The following is a 26,237-nucleotide window of genomic DNA, read 5'->3' as shown; positions in this document are numbered from 1 at the left end:
GACTGGTTGCGCCTGTTGCCTGATGGTCGGCGGCGCGTCAGGTTGGTCCGGCGACTATTATATGGTCGGGATCTGTTCTGGGTAAACGGCCGGGATGGTTGTCTACGAAACGGTTGTCTCTGGGTCGCTGGCGTGTGCATTCCCAGTGTTCGTATAGCCACGCGACCGTCCTTTAGGGTCTGTATACGGGCGTCCGTTTTCTCAGAGAACAACCCGTGCGTTTCAAACGGCAGGTCCTGGAGGGAGTACTGCACCTCCGGGGCCAAGGTGGAGGATTGTAGCCAGGAAATCCGTCGCATAGTGACCCCAGAGGCAAGGGTACGGGCCCCCGAGTCCGCCGAGTCTAGCACAGCCTGGATGGAGGAGCGCGCGGACTTTTTACCGTCCTCAAGGAGGGCGCTGAACTCCTGGCGGGAGGTCGTCGGGACAAGTTCGGTGAATTTTGAGAGCGAGAGTAGCATCTCGTAGGTATAGCGGGCCAGCAATGCCGACTGATTGGCAATGCGAAGCTGCAGGCCCCCCGCCGAATAGACCTTTCGGCCCAAGAGGTCCATACGTTTAGCGTCCTTGGATTTGGGGGTTGCAGCCGGTTGACCGTTACGCTCCCGGTCGTTTACCGACTGGACCACGAGGGAGTCCGGAGTCGGATGAGTATACAAATACTCGTACCCTGTGGGGGGAACCGAGTATTTGCGTTCCACGCCTCGGGCAGTAGGTGGGATGGACGCTGGCGTTTGCCAGATGGTGTTGGCGTTACGCTGAATTGTCCGAATAAAAGGGAGGCCACTCGCACGGGGGCCTCAGACCCAATGACGTTAGTAACCGGGTCGTCATTTTCTACAACCTCAGCAACTGGAAGGTCGATGGACTGCGCGACTCTGCGGATCAGGTCTTGATGCGCCCTTAAGTCTATTGGCGGTGGGTCCGCCATTGACGACCCTGCGACAGCCTCGTCCGGTGATGAGGACGACGACAGACCCGGGCCCGCAGGTTCTGGCGGTGGCTCGTCCACCATCGGAGCAGGAACATCTGAGTCTGGCTGAGCCACCGGGAGTGGCAGAGAAGTTCCTGGTGTAGGCGAAGGCGGGGCCTTACTGACAGTCGCTTCCGGCACGCGACGCTCAGAACCCGGAGGCCGTGTGGGCATGGGTGGGCCTTGCGACTCATGTTGTGCCCAAGGAACCCAGAAGCCCCATTGTACCTAACTCTGCATTGGGACTTGTTGAGTTCCCGCAGGTCTAGGGTAGGTCTGAGACCTCCCTTCGCCTAGGGGATTAGGTTTCGCCCTTAGGTACCTCCTGTATAGCTCCGATAAAGAGGAGCGTCCGCACCTCTTGCCAGAGGAATCGCTCGTGAGAGGGGTCCCCAGGAGGGGCGAGGATGGGTAGGCTTTTGCCCCATTGGTTGTTAGAAGGACCCTAATTCCGGCTCCTTTGGGGTGCGGATTGATGGCCACGACCGTGTAAGCCATACCCGCTGGCCAAGTCCTGACTCTGTCAAGGCGCAGGGAAAGAGCGGAGGTTGGGGATGGAAACGTCGGCGCTGAATCACCGGCGTGTGCATGCCGAGAGAGAGAGAGCAAAGAGACCCTGCTGCCCTTTAGGTTCTGCAGCCTAGGGCCAGTCGTTTCAGAGAACAGGCCTGTGCCATTGAAGGGCAAGACCTGTATAGCGTGCCGCAGCCGCGAGGGAAGGCTCAACAACTGGAGCCATGAAACGCGCCGCGTGGCAACACCCGAGGCCAGAGTCATGGCAGCGGAGTCAGCTGCGTGCAACAAGGCCTGGAGGGAAGCTCTCTCCAGCTCCGTCCTTTGCCGCAGGAGGGCATCGAACTCTTGACGGGAGTTACGAAGAACCGACTCTGTAAATTTGTCCACTGCCACCCACAGTAGCGGATAAGCAGGGCTTGCTGGTTCGCTACACGAAGTTGCAGGGCCCCCTCTGGGTACATCTTACGGCCCAGTAAGACCACACGCCCAGCCTCTTTGGATTTAGGGGCTGGTCGCATTTCGATTAGAGGAGGGCCGGAGGGGTATGTTCCTGCCCCCGCCTCATCTGGGGAGGAGGAATAAGAAAGGCCAGGGACAAGCGGGTCCTGTGTGGGCTTGAGCTCCTGGACGAACGCTGATCCGGTGGGATCTGGGAGCCTGGTGCCGAACCGGGGGTTGCTCTGTACCGGTCGGACGGGGACGACTAATTGTCACCTCTGGCACCCGGAGCTCCGAGGGAACGGAGCGAGATGGGGTCCCCGGTACGCCTCTGGCGTGGGAGTACACTCAAGGCATCCAGAATGACCACTGATAGGTCTCCTGGAAGACTCTGGAGGGCACATCGGAAAACAGAGTGCTACGCATATGAAGTGTCCGCACGGGACGACACTGATGCATGGCTGGATGGCCCTGGAGGAGCTGAAAAGCTCTTGGTAGAGTCTCCATCTGTAACTGACGTTGCTCGATGCGGCACCGGGAATCGGTACCGGTAGACAGACCGGTACCGAGAACGGGACCTGCCACCGAAGCTGTGCCGGGCGGTCGACCGAGGGTGCGAGGCTCGATGATCAGGAGTGGCTACGAGCGTCCCGGTGCCTGGGGCTTGATCGGTACTGAGTGTCCCGGACCGGGGATCAGAATGCTGACCGGTGCCGCGAGCACTACTGGTACCAACATGGAGAACGGTGCCGAGACCTAGATCGGTGACGGGACCGAGAACATCTGCGGGACCGCGACCCTGAACGGTGCCGCTCTGCGGTGCCGAGGTAGGGTGGTTTGATCAAGGCAGGCTTGCCCATCGACTATGTAACCCCTACCGGCGGTGCCGGGGGTTGAGGCAGCGTAGATGCTGTCGTTGCAATCAGCCCCCTCGCCGTGGACACTGTCTCCGGCGTGGAGGGAATAGTGAGCTCGACCCTAACTGGCACCACGGATGCAGCTTCATAGCGAGCTCGACCACGGCCCGTACCGGGGAGCGTTCCAGCACTGGACTCGACGGCTTTTGCCTGGCCAGAGTTAATGGTGCGGGCATTGTCGGTGCCGCGGTAGACATCGGTGCTGGGCGATCCGACGGAGCAGAGCGCTCGGCTGCGGAGCAGGCGGCTCGGACGCAGCTTTAGGGCGAGCTCGACCACGGTCCGTACGGGGAGCTTTCCGGCACCGGACTCGGCGGCTCTTGCCTGGCCGGAGTTAACGGTGCGGACATTGACGGTGCCGCGGCAGACATCGGTGCCGGGCGGTCCCACTGAACATAGCGCTCGGCTGCGGAGCAGGCGGCTCGGACGCAGCATGCTAGCGAGCTCAACCACGGTCCGTACCGGGGAGCTTACCAGCACCGGACTCGACAGCTCTTACCTGGCCGGAGCTAACGGTGTGGATACTGTCGGTGCCGCGGCAGACATCGGTGCCGGGCGATCCTACTGAGCAACGCGCTCGGCTGCGGAGCAGGCGGCTCGGACGCAGCTTCCGGGCGAGCTCGACCATGGTGCGTACCGGGGAGCTTTCTAGCACCTGACTCGATGGCTCTTGCTTGGCCGGAGTAACTCTTCATCCTCCAGGAGAGGGGTCCATGCCAAGGGTACGTCGGTAGCGACGGTAGTGCCAGGAGGCCTTGGCGGTACCGGCGATCCGGTGCCGAGGGAGCGCGCCGTGAAAACTAACTAGCGCTTGGCGCCGAGAGCGGAGGAGCAAGAGCTGCCTCCCTCAGGAGCTGTTTAAAACGAAAGCCCCGCTCCCCTTTGTTCACTGATTTAAGGGCCTCACAAATGCGGCACTTATCTGTGAGGTAAGATCCCTCGAGGCACTGAGGAGAAGATCCCTTGTCGGCAGCGGCTTGTGGCCGGCCGAGCATTAGAAAACGCTGTGGACCGGGTATCGGACCCGGCACCGGGTGAGGGGAAGGGGATAAACCCCGACCCCTGCAAAATAAATACACTATACTATTCTACAAACAAACAGAGTTAACTACAACTATAAACAGAATGAGAGAAAACTACGAGTAGCTAGGGAAGTGGAGGTCAGCTAAGCTGCGCTCCACTGTTCCAACGGCCGTCACGGGCGGAAAGAAGGAACTGAGGAGCGGACGGGCCGGCTGGGGTATATATCCTGCGCTATAGCGGCGCCACTCCAGGGGGTGCCCAGCCGGCCCGCCGGAGTTGCTAGGGTAAAAATCTTCAGGAGAGCCGTGCACGCGCGGCGCGCACACCTACATGGAATGCATAGGAGCAATCACTCGAAGAAGAAATTGGTTTGACTTTGCTAACTGAAATGAACAAGCAGAATCAACTGTTCAAGGAAAGAACCGTAATAAAAATAAATATTTATGTATTGTCAGATTTGTTCATAGTTAAGGCTACGGTTTAGTCATGGGTAATTTTTAGTAAAAGTCATGGACAGGTCACGAGCAATAAACAAAAAGTCACGGCCCCGTAACCTGTCCATGACTTTTTTACTAAAAATACCTGTGACTAAATCTTACCTGCTGCAAGGGGGCACTCTTGAAGATTACTGCTTCAGGGAGGGGGGCGGCCCAGGGCAACGCCGACGCCAACGCCGATCCTGGACCGCTGCTCTAGGACAGCACCAGGGACCGACTGCCAGAGCAGTGGCCGGTGTGGCTGGCCCCTGGACTTCCCCAGCTGCTGGAGTGGTCCTGGGGTCAGCCACACCAGCGCTGCAAAATTCACGGAAGTCAGCTCAGCCACCCAGATCTTAAGCCCCAGATGGGTAGAACTGGTTTTATCTCTGGTCAAGTAGGGTTTTTAAATAATTAAAGTTCAAATTTATTGGTGATTAATCTCATGGATGTAGTGAATAGGTTAATGCTTCAAAACATCATAGGTTCTATTTAGTATTTGAATTAAAAGACCAGATAAATCAATCTGTAATAGATGCCACGCCATAAAGAATGGATCCCAGTTTTGGCCTCAGGCAGCCTATGTCTTTGTCTAGGACTCTGGCAGTGGCGAGCCAAATTCTTGGAAGCATAAACCCCTTATAGCTCTGGTAATGAGCTGCTGACTGTTAACCTGCTCTGTGCCCAGTTAGCCCACTTCTCTCTCAGCATTTGTTTGTTGTTAGCCCAGGTGTGGTTCCATTGTACATGCAGGCAAGGAACTAGATCAGATTTTTTTTTCCTGTTTCTCTATCCAGTTACCTTTATTGTGCCCTCTGTACTGGTTGCCTTATGTGCCTTTGCACTCAGCAGGTGAATGGGTGAGAGTGTTATGAGAGTCTGGGAAAACCAAGTCACTGGTGAGGTAGGTACTGGATTGTGCCAGGCACATCTCACTTCTGCATAGAGACTCTCAAAACCAGTTGCCAGCCCAGGTGGAGCCAACCAAATGACTTTTGTTCTTTAACTTTCAATACATGTAAAGATTTTTGTATTTCCAGTTTGTAAATACAGAGTGAATGTTATGGGCTGTGATTTCTGCTGTGTGAGGGTACTTAGTTAATATGTTCATTGGTCCATCTTCCATAGTCATGTGCTGGGGGGAAAAACCTCTGACTATTGTCCTGTTTGTAATAAAACTCTTCCCTGACTTGACTTGAATAGACACTTTTGGAGGAAATAGAGGCTAACACTGGAAGTCTTTTTGCTACTCTTCCCGCCAAGCAAATCTACAGCAATCTTAGATTCCTTGACCTCAGACTCAGACTTTAAGGTCAGAAGGGACCATTGTGATCATCTAGTCTAACTGCCTGCACATTGCAGACCACAGAACATCACCCACACATGAAATAGACTCCTAAGCTCCAGCTGAGTTACTAAAGTCCTCAAATCATGATTTAAAGATTTCAGGTTACAGAGAATTCACTGTTTACATTAGTTTAAACCTGCAAGTGACCCGTGACCCATGCTGCAGAGGAGGCCAAAAAAAATCCAGGGTCTCTGCCAATCTGACCCAAGGGGAAATTGCCATATTTGGGGTTGGGAAGGAATCAGTTAGACCCTGGGAAATAATTCTCTGTAGTAATTCAGAATCCTTCCCAGCCAGTGTCCCATCTCCAGTAGTTGGGGATTTTTGCTACTGGCAGTTGCTAACGGGCCACATGCCATTGTAGTTAGTAGCAGGAATCACACAAGACAGGAAGACGGAGATTTATATTTTGAATACAATGAACTATAAACAGCATTGTTGTACAAAAAGTTTAAAGGCCTTTGGCTGTCATTGAAAGCTAGTAATTGACATGGAAACTGAAAGTAGGGATTTTGTGCAGAACACAAGATGCATGATATAAGTACAGTAGAACCTCAGTTACGAATACCTTGGGAATGGAGGTTGTTCATAACTGTGAAATGTTCATAACTTTGAACAAAATGTTATGGTGGTTTAAGTTTACAGCTCAACATTGACTTAATACAGCTTTGAAACTTTACTATGCAGAAGAAAAACGCTGCTTTTAATCATCTTCATTTAAATGAAAGAGGCACAGAAACAGTTTCCTTACCTTAAGTCCTTTTTTTTAAACTTTCCTTTTATTTTTTTTAGTAGTTTTTGTTGAACACAGTACTGTACTGTATTTACTTTTTTTTGTCTCTGCTGCTGCCTGATTGCGTATTTCCGGTTCCAAATGAGGTGTGTGGTTGACTGGTCAGTTTGTAACTCTGGTGTTCGTAACTCTGAGGTACTACTGTACACACACCAGTGGTGTTTTGAAGGCTGTATTTTTTGTTACATCTATTGGCACACAAGTGAGTAGTTATAATTATTTCAGAGAAAATTCTCTCAAACTAAGCAGGTCTGGCCAGAACAATGGTTGGATGAAAAACCTCCAGAGAAAATCCAGGTGGTGTAGGAAAATGTTGTGGGTCTTAAATTACACTTACGTAATCAGTGCCTCAGCACAGTGGTAGTTCAGCACATTGTGCTGTAGAGTTTCTGTATTTCATAGGATGTAAAACTGGAGGCCCTGGCCACTTGTGGTCGGTTTTTAAAAAAAATCCTGTGGTGCTCTTTTTGCAGTGCTGTTAAACCCAGTGCATTGGCCAGATTTCAGTCTGTGCATAATATTATCCGCCAAAAAAAATCTCAGTTCTGTTTGGTATGATGTTCTTCACTTGTACTCGACTCTTGAAAATGTAGCATTGCTATGTGCTGTTAAGGTTTCTCTTTCACCCCAGAACAGGTTGTATGCCCGTATTGTTATATCCACACTATGAAAAAGTTAACAGTTAAAGGTTGTTCAAGTGCAAATCCTAACACAATAATCTCTGAAAGGCAAGAAAGCTTCCAGTTCAACCAGCATTCCCATCTTCAACTTCCTTTCCCATACTTTCCCAGTCTGAACTTTGGGAAGTTTGGAGCTGGATCTAAATTGTCCCTGTTTATTATTTGGTTTGACGTAACCCTTAGCTATCCTGAAACATAAGTTTATAGTTGACACAATGGTTTTCCACATTTCACTTTTTTTTGTGCTTACCATCTAATGTTGGAAATAGAGATAAAGTAATTTAATATTACAGTTGGTCACAAAACTAATGGTTCTAGTTCACAATAAGAATTTTAAATAGAAGAACTCGTTCACTCAATGTCTTATGGGATTGTTGGAGGTTGCTTTTAGATACCTTTCCATGGCTGAGGAGAACTACACATTTCCACTGAAAATAGAGATGAGCCTGCGCTACAAAGTTGAGAGAATAAAGTGATTTTGATATAAGAATTTAATCCAAACATTCCTGGTTTCAGATGGCTTTTGGATCTAGGAGTTTGATTCATGTACATCTCCTACTAAAACAGAAAGTGTAGTTTTAAAGAACAAAAGTGGCTGCAGGGAAGAAATGGGGCATTTTAAAAAAACAGTAGATAGTTGATTATGATCTTTTAATTGCCATTCTTTAAAATGACTGCCTTGTCTTAGAAACACATTTAGAATTTTTTTTGCAAGAATTCTGGTCCAAGACCTTTTTAATTTTAGTTGGAAACAGTAATAAGCACATTTAGGAAGAAGACTGACTTCTAAAGAATTCATGTGGGAGAAATTATTGTAAATATGTGTCTAGCATAACTTCTTTCTCCCTCAGTTTTTTTAAGTTCATGTAATATTTCTTCAGTGAGTACAACCAGTTGCTTTAACTTGAAAATACTGTACTGTCTTGAGCAGTTTATTCAGACTGACTGTTTTATAGATTCATATTCCTAGATTAAGGCCTGAAGGGACTGTTGTGATCATCTAGTCTGACCGCCTGCATAACACAGGCCATAGAGCTTCCTCAAATCAATTCCTGTTTAAACTGCAATATGTCTGTTGGAAAACATCCAATCTGGATTTAACCTCCCCCCCAACTTTTTTTTAAAATATATAGCTACTTTTACTTCCACCCCTTAAGCCAACTTGTTGTTTTTGGGTTTTTTTAAGCAGTGTAGCCTTCTCTCTTGATGGTGAGATCATGGCTTTTTGTGCATTTTAGTAAAATCTAATAGTTCCCAATTATTATTCATATTTTCCCTTTCAAATTCTTTCTCCCAGCTAATTTGGCTCATAATTGTTTTCAGCTTTGTGAAATTGGCCCTTTTAAAAACATTGTGTGTGTGTGTGTGTGTGTGTGTACACACATACTTGAGATATACAGTGTGCGCGTGCGCTCTCTCTATCTAATCTACCTATCTACACACACACACTTTTCCCATATTGGATTGGAGTTAGGAATTGTCATCTGTAACATTTAGGAATTCTGAAATTTTTTTAGTGCTGGCAGCATGAGACCTCCAGAATGTCACTCAGATTGCAGTCCCCTATGATAGTGCAGTTTTTTTTCCTCCTACTTAACCTTATCCAGGTTTGGGATGGGGTTTTTTTTTGGTTGTCTATGGCAGACACCAAGTAGTACCCCCATTTTGTGCTTTATTTGTTAAGACCTTGATCCATAAGCACCCAAGATCACTTGTTTCTGAGTGGTCAGTGACTCGGAAAAAAGGTAAGGTAATTTTTGACATAGAGTGCTACTCCTTTTCCCCTCTTGCCCACTCAATCCCCATTAAATAGCTTATAACCATTGATTTTTAACACTCCAATCATATCAATTTTCCTACCAGGTTTCAATAATGCCAACTTGGTGAAATTTAAGCTCATAAATGACCAATTTCAATTCTTCTCATTACCCAGGCTCCTGGCATTCATGTATAAGCAACTAAAGAACTTCTCTTCAGATCCCTTGATTAATTTTGTTCTCAGTGTCTTGATTTTGTACTAAATGTGTTCATTTGTTCCCCATTTTCACCCTCTTTTTGTTATTTTAATGCCACCCTAAGTAGTCTAACCAGCCTGTCACCTAGAAAATAGGTTCCCCTTCTGCTGAGATGGAGGTCCTCCAAATTGTATAGCCCAGTAATTCTCAAACATTACCAACCCGAGGACCCCCATTTTGATTTTAAAATTTTCACGGACCCCCAAGCCTGGTGCTCAGCTGCAGGCCCTGCCCCCACTCCACCCCCTCACCCAAGCATGCCCCTTCCCTTCTCCTCCCCCTCTCTCCCAGCACCTCTTGCATGCCACTGAACAGCTATTCCGTGGCATGCAGGAGGTACTGGGAGAGAGGGGGAGGCATTGATCAGTGGTGTTGGTGGCCCTGGACATGACTCATGGCCCCCCTGGAGTACCCTTGTGGACCCCCAGGAGTCCACGTACCCCAGTTTGAGAAACCCTGGTATAGCCCCTTCTCTCCATAAAAAAGGCCAGTGTTTCACAAAACCAAACCCTTTATCTTATACCACTTATCTAGCAGCAGTTCGTTTACAGAGATGTGTCAAAACAGCACTAAAGTGTGGATTTATAGGCAGTTCTCATAGCGCAGATCCCAGTATAGTTCTTGTAATAATGTACACAGGACATTCATTTGGCAGAAACTTTGTCAGCAGAATATCGGTGGGGCAGGGTTAGGCCCAGCATGATTTTTCCCTTTCCTCTGGGGGCAGCAGATGTAAAACAGTCCCCATGGCCCCTCCCCCAGCCACATGGGCTGAGGAAGGGTGAACAGCACTCCTGGCTGCAGTCAGTCCTACAGCCCTACCCAGGCAGGACCCCAGACTCTGCTTTCAGTTTGAGCTACTGTATGGATGTTCTTTCTTTGCTCTCTGGCTGTTTAGTTCTGACTTCCCCTCCCATCTTCCCCCTACGGTCCCTTTGCTTCTAGCTTAATTCTTCCTGCCTTCCTTGCACCTATCCATCCTTTCTTCTTTCCCTCCCTCCTCTTCAGTGTGTCCCATCCGTTCCATCATTTTCATATGCCAATCATAAATTGACACAGCTGCCTGGCTCCCAGCAGGGGGTGAGGGGCATCACCTGGGCTTCTCGCCATGGCTCCTGGCCAGGAAAGCGAGGGAGGCATTCTCCAGGTCCAGGGGCTGCTCTAGCGATTTCGCCGCCCCAAGCACGGCGGCACGCAGCGGGGGGCGCTCTGCCGGTCGCCGGTCCCGCGGCTCCGGTGGACCTCCCGCAGGCCCGCCTGCGGATGCTCCACCGAAGCCACGGGACCACTGGACCCTCCGCAGGCACGCCTGCAGGAGGTCCACCAGAGCCGCCTGCCGCCCTCCCGGCGACCGGCAGAGCGCCCCCCGCGGCATGCCACCCCAAGCACGCGCCTGGCTTGCTGGGGCCTAGAGCCGGCCCTGTCCCTAACTGCCCAGCTTTCTTGTGAACTTCACAGCTCCTGTCATGAAATTGACAAGACAGTCTACAGACGATGTAAGGAACTGCAGTGTTTACACAGCCACTAGGTCACCCTAACTACACTGACATAAGCCTTACGCTTCTTATGGAGCTGGAGTTGTTATTCTGGTGTAGTAAGGCTCTTGCATTGGTGGGAGGAAGGCTATAGTGTAGACACTGACATAATAAGGTCAACGTAAGCCGCCTTACGCCAATCTAACTGTGTAGTGTAGATCAGCCCTTAGAACTGATAAAGTACCTTTGTTGGCAATCTCAGGAGAAGGGCCAAGGACTGAATGGGTATGGATAGATTGAACTACCATCTTGCTCCCACAGGTGGTATCTCTGTTCGTGGTGTAAAATACATGAGTAGGCACTATGGGGAAACTTGAAGTGCTGTTGACAGTACTGTATGTGTTCTGTAGATGAATAAAAGAATCAATGACTTGGCATGTCAGTCTGTTCACCAATCCCATTTCTCCTCTTCTCTCCACCCCCAACCCCCTAAACTAAAATACCCAATTCTGCATCCATAAATGGGAAGTATGCAAGAAAAATTCAATCTGTACTTAGTCCTTCCCTTTTTTTTTGTTTTTGTTTTTTGAAGTGTGGGAAAGTTTTTTGCATTGTATGTCAATTTTCTATTGCCCTCTCTTGACACAAGAGAGGCTTTGCTAGTGAGAAACAAAAGGCTTTTAGTTATATGCTGGTTCCCCCCCCCCCTTTCTATGTAGTGAACTGGCTGATGTGAAAACTGCATTAGAATTTTTAATTGGGAAAAACCTTCTATAGAACTTTCCCACTAAGAGAATAAACTCCTTTTGTTCTTTTAATTGGGGGAAAAATATCAGCAATCAGAAGTGATTGTGAGTGTTCTTTTTTGTTTTGTTCTGGAACTAATTAGAATTTTTACACAGTGCGGCTTTTCTGTATCTTACTAATTTAGATGTATATCATTCCAGGGTATTTTTGCTCTTCTATAAACCATCTTTTAAACCTTTTTTTTTCTTTTTCTTTTTAGAGTTTTGACCCCCAACAGTAGTTTTCAAGACATTTGGACGCTTTATAACTTCCTAATCAGTAATGAGGTAAGAAATTTATCTCTTTGAAAATCTTTAATGGAAATGTATAATAAAGACGAATCATAGAACTAGAAGGGACCTTGAGAGGTCATCTAGTCCAGCCCCCTGCACTCAAGACAAGACTAAGTATTATCTAGACCATCCCTGACAGGTGTTTGTCTAACATGCTCTTAAAAATCCCCAAATGGCATACTACAGGCAAATGTAGTGAGTAGCCTAACTGGTAGAGCTACCATTCGTGTTCCAATTGAGCTAGAATTGTGAAATTTGGTACTCTTGGCCATTATTGGTCATAAAGTCTACGGGGGAAAAATATGAACTTGTTTCTTTTGATCAGAGGTCATTGGACTTTCTAATGGAACTCCAACCATTCAGGTACCATGTTTAAGCTGCAGCCTTTAAATCTAGGACACTGGTTTATTATAAACTCATTACAGGGAAGTCTTTAAAATTAACAGTCATCACCAGTCTAATAATTTACAAAAATAATATTAACTTAATCCATTAGGCAGTCATATGAGGCCTGGGGCCTTCAATTTAGAGAAATTAAGGTAATCTGAGATCACCAGTTGTTTTTATAGGACTTTAGATAAAATGTGTTTGAAAGTGAGTACCTGTGCTGATAGCCACTTCCACATGAGTGATGGCTTGCTGGCACTTGTTAACATAAATGACAGTATTCCTAAAAACAGCATTAACACAACACACCATGAAATCAAACTATATCTTCTTAGAATATATGTGAATATCTATGCAAGGAATAAAATATTTCAGAAACAAATTGACAATTCCTATAAAATAGGAAAGGATGTTGTGACTACAGCTGAGGATGCAGAATTGGGAGATCTGGGTTCTATTCCTGACTCTTCCATAGAAATGGGCTGTGTGACCTTGAGTGAGGCTCAAGGTGTGTGTTCGTTTTCCCCATTAATAAAATTATAGTCCACTCCTATGTTCTTCATTTCAGTCACTTTCCTGGTAACGTATTGCATGGGTTACTTCTTTGTTGTTGTCTAGGTTCCTAACTTCTACATTGTTTGTTTGATTTTTAGATAACTTTTAACTCCTTATTTTGAAATTGAGTACATCACACGTGGAAATATCAAAACTTAGAAATATATTTTCACACAGAGTACAAATAATTTATATAAGATTTATAATTAAATTACTTAGTTACTTTGAAAAACTTAACTCTAGGGATGACATTCAATTCTAGCATTGGAATCACCAGTTATCTTAATTTTGGTTGTGTTGCTCATTCTAATAGAGCCAACATTCAGGATAAAATGAGTTATTTTTAAAGACTAAACTTGTCATAACAGCATCCAATTGGCAACTAAGTTTAAGGAATCAATGTACATTGGCTGTTTTGCAGCTAGTTTTCCAGGGTTATACAATGAGTGATGCTATAGGTACATTTATAAGCTCTTCAGGGCTACTGCCCTGTCTGTATGTTTTGTACAGTTCTTAGCACAATTGGGCTCCAGTCTTGCTTGGAACCTCTAAGACCTACTAGAATATAAATAATAACCCTCACCACAACCACATGGGTCAGCAGTTACAGAAAGATGACCCCTAAACATCAACTGTCCCTATTGTAGCTAGGTCGCTCCTACCCATTATTTGAATTTTTTTCCCCTTTAAAAGTGTGGACCCAAAACAGCAACCTAAGGACCCAAACAGAAAAACAAGTATGTGGCATTGCAGTGTTTGGAATATTTATATGAAACCTGAAATTCAGAACTGTATTTATATTGGTCATTTTTATTTTATTTAAAAAAAAAAATCTGCCTCTAGGAGCCACTTCAACATCCTTAAAAATCCTGTTACAAAGCAGACAACAGTGTCTCTCCTATCCTGCTAAACCTGTAAAATAGAAAATATTGTTCTGTTGATAACAGCTCAAGGAGACTATAGGACACTTGAACTTGAAATAAAGGACTAATGGCTCTATATCAGTATGGGCATTCAAAAATATACAGCATTTTTGTTACAAGATGCATTATTTTCATGTCCATTGTATATGCTTAGTATATTTGTTTATGAATGTCAGAGCTCCAAATTCTATAAATCTTTTGCTGTGGAATTGTGGGGATGGTTCTTTCTGTACTCGAGTTATCTGGAAGCTGCTATAAAAATGCTATTAAAGAAAACCAAGCTGATACTTGCACTGTTAGCTCTAGATTGTTTTGCCCTATCATTCTGAATAGGGAATACTTGGTCCGTACTATATAGTCTGGCTTCAGTTCTTCTCCCATTGTCTAGACTTGAGATCCTTCCAGTTAAGTGTGTACATTAGGTCCAATGTGTGTTATGTCAGCCATGTGATTTTCATAAGTATGTGATCCTAAGTAACTCTTTCTTTCATCTTAGATAAATGCCAGCATAAAATTTACGGCTGAGGAACTCTATGAGTGTGTTTCACAGGAAGTGTATAGGTAAGTCCAGTTATTGATTACATCTACTGGATTTCCTGAAACAGTTGTAGCACTATATTTTGTTAAGCTTTACTTTATAGTACTTGGTTATTTTCTCTTAGAAAAATCTCCATTATTACCTTACTATACAAAGTAGTTCTTAAGATTTATTGAGGGAGCTGGTCTGTTATTTGCTTCCAACTTACTGTTTTCGATCCACTGTGTTTGAGTTTTCTTAAGGGTTTGTCTACATGGTGCATTAGTCTGCACTAGAGGGGGTGTATATTCCAGTTTGTGCTAGTGTGTCAGGCAGTAACTGGCCTGTATGGACACCACTGGCACACTCTAAATGTCTCCTAGTGCATATTAATGTAGGCCCTGGAAACTTGGACACTACAGTACACCAAGTGACTTTGAGTGTGCCATCAGGATCCATATAGGCCAGTTTGTGCACTAACATGTCATGCACTCTAGAATTTCACATATTTTAACACAGACTAATGCACATGTAGACAAGCCCTAAGTCTGGAATAAACTCAATCCAAAGAAGTAGGTTCTTAGAAGTAAACACACTTAATATAGAAGCTTTTTTGTTTGTTTTGTTTTTAAAATTAAATTGAAAAAAGAGGTTGAATTGTACAAACATTTGGGGATAAAGGTCACTGGTGTCTAAAGCTTTGCCTACAGTTTAGCTATTGTGTGTGTGTGTGTGGGGGGGGGGGTTATCAAAGCTGTCAGAAAAGGGTAACTACTACTATTTGGTGGCTCAAACTAAAACAATCACTTTTTTTCCCTACAAAAATATTAATTAAAAGGCTTGTGATGCAGAGCTTTTGATTTTATTTTAAATACCATAATTGAAAATACATTCCAACTTTTAAGGTTGTAAAAGGCTGATAGGGATTTCTTGGATGCTTCCATTATAAACTGGAACTAGAGGCAATTAAGAGTAATAAAAAATAAGATGGCTTCCACCAAAAATGCATAACATGTTTGCAATACATTGTCCTGCTCAGCTAAAATCTTTCCAAACCCTTAGTCTGTATATATGTGTATGGTGATTAGTGATTCAGGATGTACTAAATTTTTATGACTGTCCTATCAACAAGCTGACTCTAGTGTTAGAGAAAATATTTTGCAGTGTTGGGGAGGGGTTCAACTTGGAGTTCAATAGAGATGGAATATTTTGGATGATCCATTGGCTTTTGGTGGCACCAACTACTTATGCAGTTTTCAGCAGTAATTATGGAGCCGATTGTAGGCAATTAAATAACTAACTTTGGAATAAAATCCACAGTACAGCCTCCTGTACTGTGTTAGTACAGTGTGAAGATAATTATAACCTGAGGAATTTCTCAGTATTTAAAACTTGCCTCAACAAGCTCCAAAATTCTTCATTTTCTGGAGGATCCCAAAAATTAAATGGACCCTTTCTGGAATTCTGCTAGTTCTGGCTTCTTGACACTAGGTCACAGCTATTTGATTAGGGTAAACCATTGAGAAGCTTGTCGAGCAGGCTGCTCTGTATCAGAACTTTGTTTTCTATAATGAGCTACATGTGTTCACATTGCCCCTTGGTGATGCTTATGTTGCATACAAGTAGCCTCATTTGGGAACCTTTCAAGCAAACCAGTTAGATAGTAGATCTTGCATCTACAAATTCAAGTTACAGGTAATGTTTCCAACTTCTATCCTTAATTGCGCTTCCTCTTTTATTATAGCAGTGAAGTTATTTTGTAGTACAGAAATTAAATAAAACATGATCCTGTCCAATGAAATAAAAATAATAAATGCTGGTCTGAAAGCCCTCTTTATAAAAATGGAAGCACAATAACCCAAAGGAGAGGAAAAAGAATCCTTTATTTTTAAGGCAGGTGGATTATGTGGATGTTGGTAGAGACTGAATAGCCAAGGTATTGAGACTTGTAGTTGAAGTGGGATTAAAAATCTTTGTCTTAGATTAATTTAGTCTACAGATTAACACCTCCAGAAGGTAATTGAACTTTCTATGATTTTTGTGACAAATATTTGTCAATTTTTGAAGAGAAAACAACATTTTAAAATGGTTCCATTTTGAAATTTTGTTCCTGAAGTGTTTAACCATTTTGACGGAGGAGAGAGGGACTCCCTGTAACTAAACAGCCACATATTTCCATCTCTCACTACTGTAGTATCTCATATGTTGTAGTATCCTTATTGTGGGAGCACCTAGAGGTGATAATCAGGGATTGAGACCCCATTCTGCTAGGTGTGCATGTGACATGTCCCTACCCTACAGTAAAAAGGACAGGTTTTTTTTTCTAAACAGTAAATAGGACAAAATTAAACTGTCCCACAGTTTAAATGAGAAAGAGGTTATGATGAGTTACAAGAACAGTTGTCTTACTTACAGCTGCAAAAGCCAGCAGGACTACTCAGATCCATCAGCTACTTTAGATTGTGCTGCACCTGCACAGGATGACTGGCAGCTTCCCCTCCTCACGTAGCTCTACAGCCCACCTCTGCCTTTATATCTCATTCATGACTCCCTGCCCCACTACCACCAACCTCCTGGTGACCTTCTGAAGTTTGCTTGTTGGAGTTCCAGTCTTATTGAACACGTCATGATTTGTTTGATCAGAGCTTCTCTGAAACTTGGGATATTAATCGGAGAAACTGCTTCAGGGCTTTTCTTGTCAAGGGCTCTTGTCTGCATATTTCCTCTTCTCATCTTCCACTCCTTGCTGTCTGGGTTAGAGGCTGGGATATGAGGATAAAGGAGACTGGGTGGGAAAGGGAGGGGTATATACCTAGTTCTACTATTTGGGCAGCTTTTCTAACAAATTCCCCTTGACCATCATTGAATGAGTCAAGGTCAGAGGGCTGGAGAAAGCAGGAAGGCCAAGGGCTGAGAAGCAGTGCTCCCTGCTGTCTGATCAGCCTCTCTCCCAGTACAGTTTCTTGTCTCTCTGACCAAGTAAAGCTGGCTGGTGGAGTCAGGACCTGATAAACCATCCATAGTTAATCATAGTAGAGCTCCCTGTCTGGTGAAGTGTGGAAAGTTTATCACACAGAGAAGCTGTCTCAGTAGAAGAGCGCAGCTTGTCAGGGAATTTGTCTGAAAGCTCCACCTCTTCCTGCCCTTTTCCATTTTTCAGTTCTGGAACATGTACATTGAGGGCAATAGCATTGTTGGATTGCAAGTGAGTGTGGTAGAGAGGGTAGTATTATGTAGTTGTGGTGGTAGCTAATATTTGGAGAAGGGTATGGTATTGTATTGGGGGTTAATTTAGGATATCTTGTTAGAGTTTTCAGTGTTGAGAGGAGATACTGTTTTTGTGAGGGGGGTTATATGGATTGACTAATTGACAATTTGGCGTAAAACCCAAGGAGGGAGGAAGAATTATTATTACATTAAAATTATTCGGTCCATGAGTCTTTGGCCCTGTCTAGACTAAGGGTAGGTCCATACTTACCGCGCGGGTCGACGCGGTGAGTTCGACTTCCTTAGTCGCGTACCTTAGTTCGACCCCCCCCCCCCCCCAGTGTAGACCAGACCTAAGAGAATGTTAGCTTGGGGAGTATAGGCTTGACCATGACAATGGGGCTGGCAGTTCTTAAGATGGAATATTAGAGGCTCAACAGCAAGCTATTCTGACACCGAGGAAAGATAAGAATAGCCCCAGGAGGCCAATGAGGCTGCGCAAGTTGCTTTTTAGCTATCGAAAAACCAAAAGGGATACATACAAGGAAATGGAAAGAGGGGCATGTTACAAAGGAAGTATACATGGAAATAGCATGCGTGTGATGCGACAAAATCAGGAAAGCCAAGTTTTTTTTTTTCTAAACAGTAAATAGGACAAAATTAAACTGTCCCACAGTTTAAATGAGAAAGAGGTTATGATGAGTTACAAGAACAGTTGTCTTACTTACAGCTGCAAAAGCCAGCAGGACTACTCAGATCCATCAGCTACTTTAGATTGTGCTGCACCTGCACAGGATGACTGGCAGCTTCCCCTCCTCACGTAGCTCTACAGCCCACCTCTGCCTTTATATCCCATTCATGACTCCCTGCCCCACTACCACCAACCTCCTGGTGACCTTCTGAAGTTTGCTTGTTGGAGTTCCAGTCTTATTGAACACGTCATGATTTGTTTGATCAGAGCTTCTCTGAAACTTGGGATATTAATCGGAGAAACTGCTTCAGGGCTTTTCTTGTCAAGGGCTCTTGTCTGCATATTTCCTCTTCTCATCTTCCACTCCTTGCTGTCTGGGTTAGAGGCTGGGATATGAGGATAAAGGAGACTGGAAATACATGGAAATAGCATGCGTGTGATGCGACAAAATCAGGAAAGCCAAGATAAAGAATAAGTTACAGCTGGCAACAAATGTTAGAGACAACAAGAAGCAGTTCTTCAAATATGTCAGCCAAAAAAGAAAGATCAAGGATGGTCTGGGTCCATTGCTCAATGGAGAAGGTGAGTTGGTAACTGAGGATGACAGGAAGGCGGAGCTGCTCAATGCCTATTTTGCTTCAGTCTTCGCTAGTTGTCCGGTCACATGTTGTTGTTTTTTTGTGAGAAGTTACCATAGACAATAAAGAGGAAGGGATGCAGATAGGGATAAGTAAAGAACACCTCAGAGATTTTCTGATCAATTTGAATGGGGCCAGATGCTGTTCACCTGAGGTTATGGAAGGAATTAGCTGAAGAAATTGTGGAGCCACTGGCAATATTATTTACAAACTCATGCATGACAGGAGAGGCAAAGACGCTTCTGAGTCAGGAATGGGTATCTTTAACTGGTACACTCAGAGCCTATTTTCAGTATCTTCTGTGCATCTCCTTTGTCCTATCCCCTTTTTTCACAAGTAGAAAAGGGATGTATTTGAGCTTCCTGACAGCAGCAGCCATGTTCTGAGCTGTGATGACAAAACAACATGCTATAAAAATGCTAATGCTATCAGGCTCCCTCTTGCAATAAGGAGATGTAGAAACAATCTCTGTTGGCCCACTGAGAATTGGATATAACTACTATAAATCAATAGTCCCAGACGGAACTGATATCCTCTTGCACTACTTCTTTGTTAGTGTAAGAGAGCGAGCCTGGATGTTAAATCTTGCCTTTCATGTTCATCTTGTCTAGCTGCTAATCAATTGGCACTACAATATCTTAGGCAGGATTTTAATTTATGTTTTGAGCTGCAGATATCTTCCTGAGCTTGTTTCTAAGGAATATCTCATTAGACTGTATTGTCAAAATCATTCTAATTGCTTTCGAAGTTCATAATTTTGTATTGGTATTGTTCACTAGTTAACTTTGTAAATAGACCTGCCCCATATCATTAGTATGTTGTTATTGGCTAGATAAGTTGAGGAAAATGTCTATAGGGCTGTCTGCACTTACAGCATCATGCTGAGTACATACACTGTATCTCTCCCCCCCCCACACACACACATGGCATTTACACAATGGTCAGGTGTAGATGTAAAATGGAAAAAGGTATATTTCTGCTACCGAGCCTTTAATGTGCAGTGATTATGTATTGGGTATTATAGAAGTGCGTGGGAATGATTGTGAAAGTGACTGTTTACAAAACAAAACTTTTACTACTGCTCTTCTGTCTTATCTGCTGATAAAATTGAGATTTATTATCTTGGATAATGCAGATAGCAGCCAAATTCTGCTTCTGGAATCTTTATTGTAACTATATGGTATGAGGTAGAAATGTATTCTCCAGCACTGGAAAACTATACTGGGGATTTGAAAAGCAATTAGAACAATCTTGTTTTGACTGATTTGGGCACTTGAATGTAAAACCCATAATCACTTAAATCCATACTCACGCAGGTAGTCCCAATTAAATCAGTTGACCTACTCATGTGATTCTTTGTCCTGGACATGGAGTCATTAACAAAATATAAATATGGACCCCATAGATGTCATTATCGTTAACTTTTTCTACCAAACCATGCTTTTACCCTTTGTACTTGGTTAATTGTTGCATGACTCTTACTGTTTCTGTTTTATAGATAGTATTTTTATTTGTTTATTTTATGGCTAGTAATTGGGGCCATTAGCAAGAATCTTTCAGGGTAGTGATATCCAGGCTTACAGTGATTCTATGTAATCAATCTGATGTTGGCTGTGGAATTCCATAGTTTTGGCCATGTCCAGACCTCTGGCTAGGCGCAGACAGCTTGTAACAATTACTTATGCAATAAATGTGTGTGTTAAAGGTACCTTATCATAGCTTCCTTTGCATAGTAAAGTGAAATAAAATGCATTCTTTTAAAAAAAAAAAAAAAAAAAGTGGGGGGGTGGGCAAAAACAACCACCACCCCCAAGATTCTCTTATGACAAAGTAATAGATGCTCAGGATATTTCGTTATTCAAGTACTGCATTGACTTAGTCCAGATATATAAGTATTAAACAGACTGTCTCCAAAGGCTATTTGAAATGTATATACTGCCATTATTACCAAATTGATTGCTCCGTTTATAAACCAGTGAGAACTTCATCCACTGACAGCAGTGGAGCCACTTCTGGCATGACACTAAATGACCACTATTTAAATAGCTGTGAAATATCAATACACAAAGAGATGAAAAGAATGTATTTCTGTAGCTAGAAAAAGCCTCAATAGCTGAGCAAACTGTTGATATAAAACCCTAACTGTTCAAATACAGATGGTGTCTTGACTGAATGGTAGGACTAGCAATAGTTTTGGACCATCTCAGCATTACTTGTGGATCTTGTGAAAGTTTGACTTTTTTGCCAGACTCTTTCCGCTCTGCTTTTCAAAGGTATTACATTATCTGTGCGTTAGAACCCCTTGGCATTATCAAGGACATACTGCTGAAATCCTTACTTGGACATAATGCACACTAAATTCCTAGCAAGTGTTGCCTGGGTAGACAGTGGTATTGGGACTGTAATGCCAATTGGTGTTAGGTTTTTAATGCTCCACATGATTGTAATGGATGTAGATATGAGACTCAGTGCTAACTGCAGCAAACATCATGATAAAATTCCTCTTGTAAATTTTGTCAACCTATTATTACTTAGATATTTTTTTTCAACACTATGGCAAAGCCAGGGTAATAAGTCAAAATAGCTTCATGGACAACAGCCAGAGTGACTGAGACTTATTTGAAGGTAGGGGTGGCAATTGATTGCTGTGTGGCAGGGTGGTTACCACAGGGATATTTATATATAATTTAGATGTGGTCCTCATATTTTAGAAGATTTAGAGTAATCAATCTCTAGTTCTCTTTGTAGCCTAGTCTTTAAATTATGCATCTGCCATCTAGGTAATTATAACTTCCTCTGCCTATACGCATTTTAAGACAAAACCTAGATTAGACTTGCAAAAATTGGTTCCATGAGTTGTCTGAGCATTGACATTCCCAATTAGAATGTATCAAGTAATTCATAAGGAATGCTATTCAAGAAATATTTTTGTTCACATATTCTGCTGAGAAAAGTTACAAACTGTTCAAAATTATTTGCTGAGTTACTACTTCAAACAATAACTTCTGTAACTCAGTTGTGGCAGTTTACCAGTATATAAGCTATTTTGACTGGACACAAAGGACCTATAATGTGCTCCTGTTCCCCAATTGGCTGAGTATCTTAGCATCCTTTGCACCGGGCATGTTCTCACTAGCATGAATTTGAAATCTGTGAGATTAGTAATAGCTTGTTACTATTAGCTATTTCTGTGGATATTCCTGCTGTTAAATGTGTTAAGATTAATATTTTAATTTGCTTTGAGTCTTAATTTTCTTCAATAGTGCAGCAAAGTACATTTTGAATAAACTATAGGGTTTTTGTTTCCGTATTTGCCAGCTGTAATGGTGACTTGAAGCTAAAAATAGAATTTCTACCACTTAGTAGCCCCAACACAAGATCAAGTTAGAAAGAAAACTTAAGACATACAGATGTCAGATCTAGCAAGTTAGCTGCCTTAGGAAAGGTTTAGCTGTTCAACTGGTAAAGTTTAAAAGAGCATCTCTGTGGTTTTGTGAAACCCTGGGAGTGGAGGGGCAGAGGCTAACTCAGTAAAAACAAACTTTTTTTACAACCACACCAAATATGTATTCAGACTCTTTAAAAAAAAATAATTGGAAATTAGGCAATTTGGAAGGTGGCTTTATTTATTTATTCTCTCTAAAAATTGCTTACCTTTCTCAGAGAAGTGGGGTCTACTCAGTTTGAAAGGCTTGTGTGAATCGGCAATGGATACTAGTTTAAATTAAAACTCAGCAGTTGCCACTCTGCATACTCAGTGTGTTTGTTTAAAATAGAAGTTACTCTGATTACTGCAGTTACCCGGATAATGGTTAGGGTTTAATGATGCCCATTGGAACAGATCCTCAACTGCTGTAAACTGACAGAGCTTCACTGGAGTCAATGGAACTTCTACAATTTACACCAGTTGACTATCTGCCCCATTGTATGTATTGCTTGTGTAATGTTAAGGAGGTATAACAGGGTCCTCTTTAATCTCCATGAGCAACAATTAAACAAAATAACAAAAGTGAAACAAAACCAATGACTGTTCAAAATTTATTAACACTAGAACAATCGGTCCTCAGGATTCCTGTTCAGAAACACAGTGTAAGTCATACAGTACCTGTGCTCTGAATGAGCAGTATTAAGCCACGTCTAAACAACTAAATGTAATGATTGTACTAACCAAATCCCATGGAAGTTAAATGCCTAATTTGAGAAAATACACTCCACTTCTTATTTCCTAGACTGAAGGAGAGGGCAAAATAAGGTCACAGATTTGTCTGCAGTATCAGTGCCACAGGACGGCTTCTAGCTCCAGTAGCTCTAGTGCAGTTCTCAAACTGGGGGTTGGGACCCCAAAGTGGGTTGCAACCCTTTGAATGGGGTTCCCAGGGCTTAGACTTGCTGAGGCCTGGGGCTTCAGCCCTGCATGACGGGGCTCAGGTTACAGGCCCCCTGCCTCGGGATGAAGCCCTTGAGCTTCAGCTTTGGCCCCTAATAGCAGAGGGGATCAGATTTTGGCCCCCATCCAAGGCACTGGGGCTTGGGCAGGCTCAGGCTTCAGTCCCCCGTCCTGGGGTCATGACATGGTGCAATGAAGTTTTTAGAACCCCTGCTCTAGTGGATAGGCAGCTAAATTCCACTGTATGCTCTTTTGCTGCAGTTGAGCATTGGACTATACAATGATCAACTTTCCAATTATCTCAGATGAGGTTACCATAAAAACTGAGATGTTTACTGTAGGAAAACAGAAAATAGGCTCTAATTCAGGGAGGTACTGTGCGTAACTTCATGCATACAGGTAGTCTCACAGAAGTCTGAGATTGCTCACATACTTAAGCCCTTAATTTAAAATTCCTTGTGGAAATGGGGCTGTTATGAGGCAATCTTAGGAAAAATTGGGAAAAGAAACTCTAAAGGACAAGGTGACTTTGGAATTTACACATTGTTTTCATTCAAAACAGCTTCAGTGGAAAAAAGCTTTTAAAATAAAATCTGTAGTTTCAATTGCATATTTGGCAACTTTATTCCATGTACATGACTGTCTAGGTAAACGTTAATTCCATAAATATGCTGATACTAATTTTTGTTCATGCAGCTGGGGACGGGAATAGCTGGCTTAGTTGAAACTCACTAATATTACTACTTGAAAGACTAAGACAATATGTAGATAAAGGATGGCACTTATGTCAGGTGTCCTCCACTCCCACTGTTCAGAAAGTTTGGATGCACAGCCTTTCTGAAAATACCATGTTACATTTAAAAATTAAAACATTTTTGAATATGCAAAGTAGGCATTTTATAAGTTATTGACTGCTGACACGGTTTAATATACATCTTTTCTTTTCCTTCTAGAGAGAGATTAACAGTTGGATGTTGCCAACTGGCACAGCTGGAATACACTATTACACAATGCAATGCATCTGTCCATATGGAGGCCAAAAATAGGGGCTGGTTATGATACTACAATCAACTTCAGGTTTTGATCTACACTGTTCTCCCTGGAGCTTCCCCCGCCTTAAATTATACTTGTTTTTTAAAAATAAAATGGGGAACTTTGTCAGGAGAGCAACCACAATCTAGTCCAGTTTTTTTCAGTGCTGTTTAAAGTGTAAATTAATCTACTTCCTGAATTATTTTTTTTTTCCATTCAGCTAGCAACAGGAGTCCACCAGCAGCATTGTTGGCATTTGCGTTATATCTAGTCTTCCCGAGATTAACACAATCCTAGATGTTGCCACTAGGATACTTAACATACATCATCTGTTTGGACCACTTTTAAATTAAAGTGCAAAAAATAAATAGCCAGTGTTTTTTGTATAGTATAGAAGACCACCCTGTAAACACCTCCCTTCTATCACAACCAAAAAGCAAGAAAACAAAGTGTGGTGTAAAACTTAAGAGGTTCAAGACAAAATCTACAAAAGCTATTGTTTTCAAAGATCTTAAATCCAAGCCAGAGGACAACCTTTTTGGTCTGCCTAAAAGATGACAGGTGAAGAGTTGAAAAATAGGTTTCACCAATTTAGAAAGAGTTTAAAAGTTCTCTTGCCCTCCTCCAGTTCACTGATCAAGTTAACCCTTTCCTGTATGTACTTGTCTGAGTGGTATTGAGAATTTCCTGTCCTTAACTTAAGCAAAGGTGGTGCAGGTTCTGAGACCCTAGTGTTTCTTATAAGGTGTATGAGTTAAACAGCTACTAACAAGTAAAACTGCCTAAAAATTGCTTCCTCTAAATTATCTGGTTTTATTTACCCATACATGATTAGTAATTCTATTTGTCCTGTCCCTTACAGTAGAAATTTGGATGGTTTTTTACCTAGAAGTCATCTTAAAAAAAAAAAATACCAAAACACACCTACCTTTTCAACCTACCTTTATATATAAAGGAACTTTTCTACTGCAGGGCACTGTCAAATGATTTCCCTTGCTGCTGTTCAAGTTGCACACTTTGCTGTTGGAATGTAACTAACTTGTTTCCCGAAACTGAGTTCACAGCTATTCAATTTGTCTACTGCTATTTACAATACTTCTGGCCTTTAACACTACTTATTTGCTTGTACAGAGATACTTGTATCATTGATTTTTTTAATATATTTTGACTCTGTAAAAACTTTATTGGAAGTGTAACTAATTGAAGTTTAATTCCTTAATAAATTGTGCTATTTTGCACAGTTGTATCTTTACTATGTAGATGCAAATGTGTCCACTCACCACTTATAGAAAAGAGCAGGATGAGATTTTATTCAAGTCTTGATAAAGTTTGGCAAGCAAATTCTACCACACCTGGGGTGGGGTGGGGTGGGGGGAATATTTCTTTTGTTCGTGTTCTTCTATACCATTTTATGTACTGAATTTCCAAATGTCTCAGAAGCTGCTACAGTACAGGCTCTCAGTTGCGGAAAAAATTGTTTTTTAAAAATACCTTGCTGCCCCATTCTGAGTATTCTAATGTGTACCTAATATGCTTGGGGTAAAAAAAAAAAGCTTGTTCATGACATACTGTCAATGCTGTTGTCCTCAAACACTCTGACAACTTCATTCTTCAAGGCAGCAGTAAAACTTGGTGACTTGTCAGGAATGCATCACAGTGTGTATATATGTAAAACATATGCCTTTTTTCCAGATCTACTAAAAGTTAGATAGCTCTTAGTAATTTTCTGACCAGTTAATAAAACTAATTTAATATGGCTTAATGTCTGTCCTGAGCTAACAATGCCTAATCAACATTCAGCTTGTGGGCATTATGACTTCTGGGTCCACCTCTCAAATATTCCAGTTTAATTAATTCCAGTGTTCTGTAGTTAAGATGAAATGTAGCAAGGCCTGTCATTGCTGTACAGAGTTGGAAAGGTGTAAGACTGACAAAAGTTGGTGGTGCTCACTGTGAGAATATTGGTCCTGAGCCTAGACCAATTTTAGCTATACAGATCAGAACTTTAAAATGTAGTTAGAAAAACTTCAGTTACTTAGATTTGAAAGTGCTATGCTTTAGAATAGTGCTAAATGAGCCACTTTAAGTTCAGTATTAACCAATTGTAGAAAACCTGGTCTGTTTTGCTGTGAGAAAAATATATAAATAAAAATAGTAAATGAAACAA

The 26,237-nt window shown here is 42.9% G+C and overlaps 1 protein-coding gene across 4 annotated transcripts in view; it reads left to right on the top strand.

Annotated features, from left to right (window-relative positions):
• SWT1 (SWT1 RNA endoribonuclease homolog) overlaps nt 1–26,237 on the top strand; it is a 106,086-nt gene extending 79,849 nt beyond the window's left edge. For all 4 annotated transcript variants that reach the window (XM_045027093.1, XM_045027094.1, XM_045027095.1 and 1 more), the window contains 3 exons: nt 11,661–11,727; nt 14,095–14,159; nt 23,992–26,237. In XM_045027093.1, coding sequence (XP_044883028.1) covers nt 11,661–11,727; nt 14,095–14,159; nt 23,992–24,097 — 238 coding nt within the window. In that variant the 3' untranslated portion in view covers nt 24,098–26,237. The remainder of the gene's footprint in view (nt 1–11,660; nt 11,728–14,094; nt 14,160–23,991) is intronic.

This window comes from Mauremys mutica, chromosome 8 (assembly GCF_020497125.1).
Source record: "Mauremys mutica isolate MM-2020 ecotype Southern chromosome 8, ASM2049712v1, whole genome shotgun sequence".
NCBI lineage: Eukaryota > Metazoa > Chordata > Testudines > Geoemydidae > Mauremys > Mauremys mutica.
The sequence above is the reverse complement of the archived record's forward strand: the minus strand, read 5'-3'. Positions and strand labels throughout refer to the sequence as shown.